Here is an 11,777-nt window from a genome sequence, read left to right on the forward strand (position 1 = left end):
CCTCCCTCCCTCCCTCTCTCTCTCTCTCCCTCCCTCCCTCCCTCCCTCCCTCCCTCCTTCCCTCTCTCTTTCCCGCCTTCCCTCTCCCTCCCTTCCTCTATTATGGAATCCTAGATACAACTAACATCAAAAAGCATACATTCAACATCACCCCATTGAATATTGTAGATCTAGGGATCCATCTGGCATTGAGAAGTTGTTCTTTTTCTTTTTCTTTTTTTTTTTTTGCGGTCCTCACAGGCCCAGCCGCTCCACGGCACGTGGGATCTTCCCGGACCAGGGCAGAAGCCCATGTCCCCTGCATCGGCAGGCAGACTCTCAACCACTGCGCCACCAGGGAAGCCTGAGAAGTTGTTCTTTGAATCCATCTCATTTCATCTCATTTGAGTCATCTCATTTCTGTAGTCCATTGAATCTGTGATTGTTTCCTTGGCCTACATTTTAATTTTACCTTTGGTACATACCTTATAATTTCTCAACCAGCAAGTCTGTTTTCTTTGCCTTTCAAAGACAGACGTCTACCCTGTAAAATCATGAGTCATAAAGAAACGATCACAAATGCTGATAACTGGGTACACAAGATGTCCATCACAGCATTTTTCATGCTTTGTGTAACAACAGAAACCCACTAAAAAGAACCTAAATAGCTAATTATCAGGGAATGGTTACATAAGTAATAATCCGTCTAATTAACAGGAAACGATGCAGACTATGAAAATAGCTACAAAGGACGTTAATAGTGATATAACATGTAGGAGGATTAGAAGGAAATATTCCCTTATTTTCATGGTGGTTAACACTGGATGGTAGGATATAGGTGATATCTCGTCTTATTTACGCTTTTATTCATTTCCCTACTTTTCTAGAATGAAGGTATATTAGTTTTACATTTGGAAGTAAAACTTTTTTCAAAGGTCAAAAGGGGTTAGTTGCTACCTCAGGATCTAGAAAGCTGGAGTGAGTTTTTCCCTCTCCTACGCTGGCTATTAGGAAGTCACTTTCTTCTCTCCTTTTAAAAGAGGGAAGGTATTTCCACATTATTAAGCAGTCAGCCAGTAGGGTTCATTCAAGAGCAATAAATTGACCTCTCAAGAGAAAATTAGTGAAGCTCAGGAATTAGAGCTAGAAACCCCTACTGAGTGGTCTAACTAACGCATCCCTCAAGAATCAGCGCCATGTACATTGCACTTTCTGGTATGGGCACTTCTTTTCAATCTAATTGTAAATGATTCAAGTGATTGCGATTTCACTGCTGTATTTTAGACCAGTCAACAAACTATTAATCCATCTTCCCTGAGCAGAATATAATAACTCCAGCAAACTTCAGAGATGCCAAACCACCTCTCTTGCCTGGACCTGCTAGCTGAACAAGTATCTTAGACCTGGTTCAAATCCTGGCACCTCCACTCAGCTATAAGGCCTTACACAAGACAGTTTACCTATCTGATCCTAGGTTTCCTCAGCTGTAAAAAGAAACCTCTCAGGCTTCCCTGGTGGCGCAGTGGTTGAGAGTCTGCCTGCCGATGCAGGGGACACGGGTTCGTGCCCCAGTCCGGGAAGATCCCACATGCTGCGGAGCGGCTAGGCCCGTGAGCCATGGCCACTGAGCCTGAGCATCTGGAGCCCGTGCTCCGCAACGGGAGAGGCCACAACAGTGAGAAGCCCGCGTACCGCAAAAAAAAAAAAAAAAAAAAAAGAAACCTCTCCACATATCTTACAAATGGTGCTGTAGGAATTAAATGAGATGATGCATCTAGGGAATGCATTGAGTGCACACAGTAGGCGCTCAGTAAATGTTTGGTGATTCCAGAGTGGTGGACCGGTGTTGAACAGTTGTTTTCCTGACAGAGGAGATGGGCTATGCTGAGTCAACAACCCCTTTTTTGTGTGTATTTCCCTGGATGACACAAGTGGGTTGGAGTGGATGGTGCAGTTCATGACCTTGAAACAGCAAAATTCCATTTGGTACCCAATCCTTGGGCTTAGTCACACCAACTAATATCACCAGGCTCACATCACACATGTGGCTCATACAGCCACCATTGGAGCCTTTCCATTGTTGATAAGAGCTGCAACTAGAACACTGGCCATGGGGATGGGAAAAAAAAGGATGGAGTAAAGAGTCATGTTTGACATGGAATCAGTAGGGTGTGATGAACTGTTCATGTAGAAGCTGAAGGAAAGAGAGTAATAATGCCCTCCAAGTTCCTAACTTGGATGACTACATGCACAGTTTATTGAGTCAACAAATATCTACTGAACACCTATTAAGAGCCAGGAACTGGGCACGAGGAACACCACAGTGAACAAAACAAACAAAAATCTCTGCTTTTGTGAGTTTACCTTCTAGTGGGAGAGACAGACAATAACTAGTAAACAAATAAATAGGACAGTTTCTGGTTGTGGTAATGTAGTGAAGGAGATAAATAGGATAAAAGGATGGAGAACAAGATTATGGAAGCCTGCTTTAGATATGATGGTCAGGGAAGGACTCTCTCAGGAGGTAAATACATGAGGTGATGGGCTCTGAAAATGAGGAGACAAAAGGTGAGGAGAGGGAGGGATACAGTCCAGGAAGAAGGAATAGCAGGTCCAAGACCTTGGGATAGGAAGAGGCTAGGTGTACTCCTTGAGAAATGAAAAGGAAAAAAAAAAAAAAAAAAGACCCTTGAAACTGGGCATAGTGAGGGGAGAGGATTGGCCGGGGAGGAGGTTAGAGAAATGGGTGGGACCCATTAGCCAAGGACCAAGCCTTGAGAAGCAGGTTCTTGGGGAGGACATTTTCACATTTGACATGCTGAGTTTGAGGCACCAGAGGCAACCTAAAAACTAAAGATCCAGACCTACATCCTGCGAACTAGAGACAGTATTGGGATTTGGGAAAACGTTCCGTTCCGTCAAGATCACTGGGGAGTGTTCTAAAAATACGGACTTCTCAGGCATTCAAAATACAGATTTCTGGGGTGCCACCCTGGGAAGTTTTAATTCAAATAGATCTTGGTCAAGATCCGGAAATCATTTTTCATTTCTCCCAGGTAATTCTGATCCATTCATTCAAGACTACTGCTTGCATTCCTGGTACGTACCAGGACAATTCTAAGTGCTGGAGACACAGCCCTGAACAGGTTACAGAGCTTATAGTCTCGAGAAAGAACAGACAGCAAACCAGTAAACAAAGTAAATTACCATAGTGATACATGTCACCCCCCCAAAAAAAAGCTGGTAAAATGTATAATAATTATGGGGACCTACACTAGATAAATCTAAAGGGCTCCCTGTCTCTCTGAGGAAGTGACATTTCAGTTGACAGCTGAGGCACAGAAGGAGCAGCCGTGTGACAGTCTTGGGGAACACCATTCCAGGCAGAGGTAACAGCCGAGGCAAAGGCTTACTCGAGAGCTCAGTAGGTGAATCTAATTCTCTGGCTTATTCTCACTTGATTAACCAACCAAAATGGGGGAGAAGGCATGGTGGGAAAGGTACTGTTGTACTGTTTCATCATTTTTTAAATCATTTTTAAAAATTGAAGTACAGTTAATTTACAGTGTTTCAGGTGTATAGCAAGGTGATTCAGATAGATATGTAGATAGATAGATATCCCTTTTCAGTATCCATTATAGGTTATTACATGATATCAAATATAGTTCCCTGTGCTATACAGTAGGTCCTTGTTATTTATCTATTTTATATATAGTAGTATGTATATGTTAATCCCAAACTCCTAATTTATCTCTGTCTCCCTACCCCACCCCTGCTATCCCCTTTGGGAACCATAAGTTTGTTTTCTGTATCTGTGAGTCTATTTCTGTTTTGTAAATAAGTTCATTTGTATCTTTTTTTTAGATTCCACATATAGGTGATGTTTCATCTTTATATGTTCACCCTATGCTAAGCACAATACCAGATACTGTACCAAGGGCTGACACAAAGATGAGCGAGACAGTTCCCTGTCTCGGGGAGTTTGCAGTCCAGTGAGGGAGGTAGATATTCAAATCACTGTGGCCCATGAAATGAGTGAGAGCATCCCAGATAATCAAGTGATGTTCTGAGAAAGCCGAGCAGATGAGTAATACTTTCTCACCTCATCTCTCCGTATGATGGTGTGAGCAACTTTTTTTGAGACTCTACACACTAAAATTATTTGCACTTCTTTGTGACCCTGCCAGCTGAGACTATCTGGATTTTTCATGAAATATTTGCAACAATGGATATTGGGTTTGAGATACTGTATAACGACTATATTTGGGGGAAATATCATTCTAATAATAGCTAACATTTATTGAGCCCTTAGAATAACGTGGCTTGACATGCAGTCTCATAGTCTTTACAACATCCCTATAAGGCAGGGTCTCTCATTATTCCACCTCTTTTGGATGAAAAAATCGGAGCTCAGTCAGGTGAGGGAATTTTCCTGAGGTCATTCAACTCAGATGTGATGACTTCCCAGCTCTATCTGGGTTCGGAGCCCCAGTTCTGGTCCATACCGTCTTTCGTAAATTGCCCAGATACTGGTACGATTGCTATCCTCACCCCAGTTCCCAAAGTGGATCCCTGTCTCTCCGTTCCATCCCAGTAACCACCTGGGTTGTTGTCTACACTAGTTAGATCTATCTGCTTCTCTCTTTCCTGTAGGTGGGAAAGTGGAGCGGAGAAGGACTCCTTGTTTCCACACTTGGGGGAAAGTGGAGGGCACCGGGGCAGGCCCTGACCGGGTGGTGCCCACTGCCTGTCTACACTCCACTCCAGTCTCCAGAGGCCCCCTGTGCAGTGTGTGAAGGGTTCGGCCCCAAACTGAGCACCTTGTTCCCTGCCCACCTGTTGAGGAAATCAGTGGGGCTCAATGTTCAAAGTCTTAGAAGAAGGAGGATGGGGCAGGGGAAGCTAATCCTTAAAGTCAAGAGGAAGTGATAAGTCTTTGGGCACCTCGGTAGGGTTGGATAGCCAACTGGATAGAGCTGTGTCGTCTGCTGTGACGCTGAATGTATTCAAATTCAGCTGCTTAAAAAGATGAGCTGGTCATCTTCAGCCTGTAGGTCAGCCAGTCTACAACGTAGAGTCTTTGCTTTCCCTTCCCGGAGCCTCCTTTTACTCCGGACTCTTAGGTGTGAGTCTGGGTGTCTGCCTGTTGGGCCCTGGGTGTGTCGTCAAGGAGTGCCTTCCCCCTATTTCTCAGGCTGGCAGGCTCCCTGTCTCCTCCCCCACGCCCTCGCTCCCTCCCTCCCTCCCTCTCCTGCGGAGGCTCTTGGCCTGGGTCCCTGAGTCCAGGCGGGTGCAAGTGAAGGGCGCCGGAGGGGTGAGGTTACGTCTCCCTGGAGCCCCGCGCCGCTGGCTTTTCAGCGACTCGCCGGGAGCCCGTGGCCAGAGCCCCAGACCGCGCCGACCGCCTCCCTGCACCGTGCGCCTCGCCCATGTCTCAGTCCGCTCCCAGCTCGGACATCAAGAGGGCTTTGGACAGCAGCCCTGAGGCCAACACTGAGAATGACAAGACCGAGGAGGACGTGCCCATGCCCAAGAACTACCTGTGGCTCGCCATCGTCTCGTGTTTTTGCCCCGCGTACCCCATCAACATCGTGGCTTTAGTCTTCTCCATCATGGTGAGTGAACGAGGGCCCGCAGCAGCCAGGGAGGAGAGACCTGGGCGTGTAGAGCCCCTCCTGGGGGCCCCTCCTGGGGACTCTTCGCACTCTCCGCCCTCGGCCGCTCCCTTCCTCACAGCCCCGCGTGCACCGGGGGTGTTCTGTCCTCCGCAGCCCCTGCTAACCTTTCTCGGGCTCTCCGCACTCTCCCCGCAACCATCAGCGCCGCCACTGCGCTCCCTGTGGCTCTCAGAGCCCGGCCCAAGCCTCCCCCAGGCCCGCTTTCCACTTCTTCCAGCAGCGCCCGTGGTGCATTCTCTCCGTCCGGGGGAGGTTCTTCCCCGGACATTCCCGCTTCTCTCCCGGCCTCCTCCGACATTCCTGGGCGCCCATCCGATTCTTCTCAACCCGTTTTTCTGGAGCCTCAAAGCGCGCCACCCTCACAGGCAGCAGCACGCCCCGTCCCCGAGCACGCAGGCTCCGCGCCGCTCTTCGCCCCGCCGGGGCTCGGCCTCTCCAGGGCGCGGCACTGTCTCTGTCTTTTAGCGCGGAGTCCTTTCTTTGCCGCGCCCGGAGCGCCGCCTCCGCCACTCTCTGAGGGTCCCCAGGCGATCCCCGATGTCCTCTAGGCCCCTGGTCCCACACTTCAGCACGCCCTCTCTGCGGCTCCCGTCCCTTCGCACTTCTTCCTACGCCAGTTCTCTCTGCCTGGCTCTCTTCGGCACCCTTTGACCCCGCTCTCCAGTGAGCCCGCTCTCCAGGCCTTTCTTGGGCTACCCCTGTGCCCCTCTCACCAGCAGTGTGCGAGCACACCTTTTACTCTTTCTGCCCCAGCATGTCGTAGTCCCTCTCTCACTTCCTGCGCGGGGCCCTATGCCCGCCTCTCTTGGTGGCCCTCCTGGGCTCCCAGGCGCCCCTCCACCGCTGGGTCTTACGGCCTGGGAGCTCCCGGGAACCCACTGGGGACTCCCGCACCCCGTGCAGCTCCGCGCGCCCTTTGCGCTGGCCTCCCGAGCTGCGCGCCTCTCTCTGAGCGTTCCAGTCCCCCCTTCCGAAGCTCGCCTCCACCGCCCTCTTCCGCCCAGGTAGGAGCTCCGTGCGAACCCCACCGGGAGGGCAAGGAGCGCCCGCGAGGTCCTAACCTTATTGACTGGAGCAGCTGGTCGGGCACTGTCCCGGGACAACCCTTGCACTGAGCTCCCTCCCCACCTCTCCTGACCGAACTCTCCAGCCACAGACCCGGGGGAGTCCGGATTCAGCTCAGTAAAGATCAAGAGCCGCCGCCCCCCTCCCCCCTTCAAGCCCGCCCTCACTTGCCCGTGGGTGGTTCCGTATTCGCTTCGTGGGTACACGCGAAGACCTCATTTGCACGCGCAGCTTGCCCTCTCTCAGACCCCGTTTGTACGCTATCTGCACCAACATTCAAGCGTTCAGCCGCTGAAGTTCTGACTACCTGGGTTCAAATCCCAGTGCCACCATGTACTAACTAGCTGTATGCATCTCTCTTAACGTCAGTCTCTTTGTCTGTAAAATGAGAATAATCAAAGCCATATGTCTTAGGGTTGTTGTATTAATGAGATAAAGTGTGACCCGCTTGGCACAGTGCCCAGCATGGTGGAGGTATCAGATCTTTCCTCACTTGTCATGCTGAGGGCTTCTCTGATCGCTGTTTAAAATCAAACCCCCACAAGCTCTATTCTCCCTTCCCCGATAGTTTTTGCCCAAAGCACTCGTCTGCATCTGATATATTATTTCACTTATTAACATGCTTACTGTGTGTGTCCCCTTGTTAGAATATAAGCTCTCTGAGGGCCGGGATATTTGCTTGTTGCTTGTTTTTTGTTGCTGTACCTTTACCTAGAAGAGAATCTGACAGGTGGTAGCTGCCCAATAAATATTACAAAATGAATGCCTGAATGAACGCCTGAATGAATGGTGTTAATGGATCACAATGTCTGTTTTACTCCTGCTGCTCTATCCTGTACTGGAGCCCCGGGACCACCGTTTCAGGTTCCTTTGGACCAACCAGCCAGTTTCCTCCTTTCCTCTCCCAAGATATCCGGTCTTGGGTTCTTTTTGTTTTTTGGCAGCAAAGCAGGGTGGAGGATGCAGCAGCCACATTCTCCAGGCAGCAGCAGACTCTCTGGCTGGTATTGGTGTCCACACTCTGTCCTGGCTTATTAATGAATCGACAGCCGATTTACCCCTTTCCCAACTGCCTGCAAAGGCTCCCCGTACCCCACATTCATCTGAGATGAGCTAAAACTCCAGCGGGTGGTGACAGGTTGGACGCTAGCGATGCTACTTGGTGTGTCCTGGGGGATAAGACTTGTACGTGTTTCGAATAGAAAGCTTTTTCTGGTCCCCTCATCCCCATTCCCTCCACCAAGACTTTTTCACTAGATTTACAGCAAGAGTCCATTCTGTTGTCAGAAAGTAGACACTGGAGTCAGAAAGTTGACTATGGCCAAGTTCCAAACCCTTTCAAAGCCTTGGTTTCTTCACCTAGAAAATGAGAACGTAAAAGGTGTTTTAAGTGGAGGCAAAACTGTTGTAAGGATAAAACAGAAGAAAAGCGTGTCAAGCCACCAGCTTTGTGCTAGGTACGGGCAATAATTGTCAGACAGATGGATAGATTTGGAATCTGGAAACATCATATGCCATGTATGAAAACAAACAGAACATCAAATTAATGAAATCCAAATTCTAAAGACAGCTTCCTACACCCTCCTCATTGCACTCCCTCTAAGGTACTGGAAGCTCTTTCCCTTTGAAACAGTGCACATCCCGATTTGACAGGTTTCATGATAAAGACTCCAAAGTCCAAAGGATGAAGAGGAAGTGGAAGGGTGTGTAAGAGGAAGGTGGGCCACCAAATGCCAGGTGTGTTCTTCCCCTAGGGAGTCTTGTGATGTTCAATCCTGGCTATTTTCAGATCTTACTCATCTGTAATTTGTGATAAATTGAGGCACTAAATAGTGATGCTATTCCCCATGGAAGCACTTGGACATATTGGGGAGTATTTGTGTATCTCAGTGATTTGGGGCACTACTGGCATTTGGGGAGGGGCTAAGAGTATTCATATTCTACAGTGCTGGAGGCTGTCACCGGAATGAAGAACTGACCTACCCCAAACTCAATAGCACCCCGATCAGTAAACACTGGGAGATGATGCATACTGACAAGGCTCCATATAACTAGTTCCCAGAACTGTAAAAAGAGCCAGCAATCTCAAAACAATCGATATCTTTATTTATTAAACCAAGCCTGAGAAGTCTTCTGTAAAATCGCAGAGCTGAAGTAGGTGCTAGGGGATAATAAAACTACTTTGAAAAATATACATTGGAGAAGAGTGTTCTTCAAGCTGTGGGCATCTGTGCTCTTTTAACCATCCCGTGCAGAGCTAATAGAATCCTGGTTGTGAGGCAGTGCACCACCGATGAGAATCAGTACAATATGGTTTGTTGTATTGAAACACTGGTGGGTCAAGCATTGTCAGAGGCAGGGACATGAAAGTCTTTGCTTCCCCCAAGTACTGAAAGTCTGTTTGTTGCAGTGCACTTAACTGTACTCAATTTCAGGGACACATATCTCAAGAATCTCCCCCAGACTGGGCCATTGCCAGCCCCCATTGCACATGTGAATTTGAAAATGGCACCCTTCCTCCACACAGATGCAGCACATGGCTTGGAAAGTAAAGCCCAGGGTGGTTTTCAGGCCTCATGCATTGTGGTCCCGCTCATCCCTGGCTATCTCTGTTTATTCCATCCGAAAGATAGAATGCTGGAGACTATCCACATGGCTTTTACCCTGGAGAAAGAATGTTTGCTCATCCTACAAATATTTATTGAGCACCTATTATATGCCAGGTTCTATTCCAGGCATTGGTATACTCCTTTACCTCTGTCAAGTGGTAAATAAGATCGGCAAGGTCTCTGCCCTCTGGAAGAAAAGAGGTTCCAGGCAAGTTGCAGGAGTGTTGGCAAATTTAGCCTGTTGGTTTTGTAGCTGGAATTTGCTGCCTGGCTCAAGAGACTGGAAGTGAGTCCATGCCGAGCCTCCATTTTTTATGATGTTATGATACAGTCTTTTGCATAGTTGAACCAATTCAGTCACTCTAAGTACGGATACACAATAGCCAATGAGTTTTAATTAGGTGAATTATAAGCCTTCTTTCAACAGAACTTGTCCCTCACACCAACAGAATCTGTCTAGATACCAACCAGCGAGGTTCAAATCCTTTTGTGCTTTTTGCTACATTTGTGATTTCATGCAGCTGTCTCAATCTTTCTGAGGCTTGATTTTTCAACCCTGTAAACTAAGGGTTGTGACAATACCAACTCAGGGGCTGTTGTGGAGATTAAACGATAGAAGTTAAATGGTTTCATGGCATTACCTAAAACACAGCTAGAACTCATAAGTATTGATGATGATGATAGTGAACTCAATAAGGATGATGATGCAGATATTTTAGGGATACAAGCCGTTGCCATTTCCAGTAGCAGTAGCAGTTTTTCTGTTTTTATTGAGACTAGCAAAATTTGATAAAAAATAAAAACAGTGACCAGTAAATGTGTCACTGGAATAAATAACTGCTGTGGTCTAAAGGTAAATATTAATTTCAGACATTCAAGATCTCAAAAAAACATCTGACATATACCTTTTCTCAGAAAGCTATGGGAGGATGTGCTCCCTGAATACAAGGAAGTAAATCAGGAAAGAGAAAGACACAGGATCCAGAAAATGGCTCCAGCACAGAAAAAAAAAGGCAAAGAGAAATCCTCAAAACAAGGCAACAGGTCTCATAAACCAGCAGAAGATGCAGTTGATAATGGATGATTGATCTGAAGCCATTGTCAAAATCCATTATCTGGACATGGGCTGGCACAGTAAGCCACAGTCCTGCCCAGAGCCTGACCACACCTGCTCTAGAAGACAAGGTCTGTGGTCAAAAAGAAAGTAAATATCCACAGGATGAAAGACAAACCAAACTGGGCATTCTTTCTATCTGACCCAGGCTCTACCAGGGCTCATCCGTCAACGCTGTGTTTCAACTGGACTTCAGTAGGTTTAGAAGGGGGTGTTTTTTGTGTACGTTTTTTGGGGGGTTTGATGGTTTTTTGTTTGTTTGTTTTGGGTTTTGTTGTTGTTTTCAGTGACCAAGGCAGAACTTGGAAATAACAGATATTGGTCGAGGTAGCTGACCCAGGAGGCTTACATTGCTTACACGTTGAAGCTCTAAATATTGTAGCTCGTTGGGTCTCTCAGTGTGATTTCTCTCTTCCTTCTGTGGCTCTTTCCACATCATTGTCATCTGAGAAATAGGTTATTAATATTATGGACACCTATGACTTATTTCTTATGAATTCCTGTGCTTGAAGCTCTGAAGAGTGTTAAGATGGTTTCAGATGACAGAGACCTTGCCTGAATTGTGTCAGCTTTGTTGGAAAGCTCTATTATAAATACCCATAGATTTTTATTTTTTAATAAATTTATTTATTTATTTTTGGCTGCGTTGGGTCTTCGTTGCTGTGCACAGGCTTTCTCTAGTTGCAGCGAGCAGGGGCTACTCTTCATTGCAGTGTACAGGTTTCTCACTACGGTGGCTTCTCTTGTTGCAGAGCACAGGCTGTAGGCACGTAGGCTTCAGTAGTTGTGGCACACGGGCTTAGTTGCTCCGCAGCATGTGGGATCTTCCAGGACCAGAGCTCGAACCTGTGTCCCCTGCATTGGCAGGTGGATTCTTAACCACTGCACCACCAGGGAAACCCCAATACCCATAAATTTTAGATATGCGCCTCACCCAAGCAGCCCCTTGCCTGGATGGCTACTTTCATAAGTTTCCCCAATATGTGGCAGAGGGTGGCTACTGACATTTGGTATTTGGGAATATAGAGTTGAAACTGCTGTTAGGATCCTTTCAGTAGGTCCTTTCAATCTAATGAGTCCTAGATTATTAGAGGTACAAGATGATAATCTGTGTGTTCCTGTAAAAGAAAACATTTTAGGGCTTCCCTGGTGGCGCAGTGGTTGAGAGTTCGCCTGCTGATGTAGGGGACATGGCTTTGTGCCCCGGTCCGGGAGGATTCCACATGCCACGGAGCGGCTGGGCCCATGAGCCATGGCCGCTGAGCCTGCACGTCCAGAGCCTGTGCTCCGTAACGGGAGAGGCCACAACAGTGAGAGGCCCGCGTACCGCAA

The 11,777-nt window shown here is 47.6% G+C and overlaps 1 protein-coding gene across 1 annotated transcript in view; it reads left to right on the forward strand.

Moving 5' to 3' along the window:
- The first annotated feature begins 5,389 nt into the window (after window positions 1-5,389).
- Window positions 5,390-11,777, forward strand: part of TMEM233 (transmembrane protein 233) — a 39,780-nt gene continuing 33,392 nt past the window's right edge. Inside the window, exon 1 of the mRNA XM_027125269.1 lies at window positions 5,390-5,594. Coding sequence (XP_026981070.1) covers window positions 5,409-5,594 — 186 coding nt within the window. The 5' untranslated portion in view covers window positions 5,390-5,408. The remainder of the gene's footprint in view (window positions 5,595-11,777) is intronic.

The sequence above is a fragment of the Aethalodelphis obliquidens genome, unplaced genomic scaffold, assembly GCF_003676395.1.
Source record: "Aethalodelphis obliquidens isolate GAN/ISIS:26980383/991018 unplaced genomic scaffold, ASM367639v1 scaffold28, whole genome shotgun sequence".
NCBI classification, from domain to species: Eukaryota; Metazoa; Chordata; class Mammalia; order Artiodactyla; family Delphinidae; genus Aethalodelphis; species Aethalodelphis obliquidens.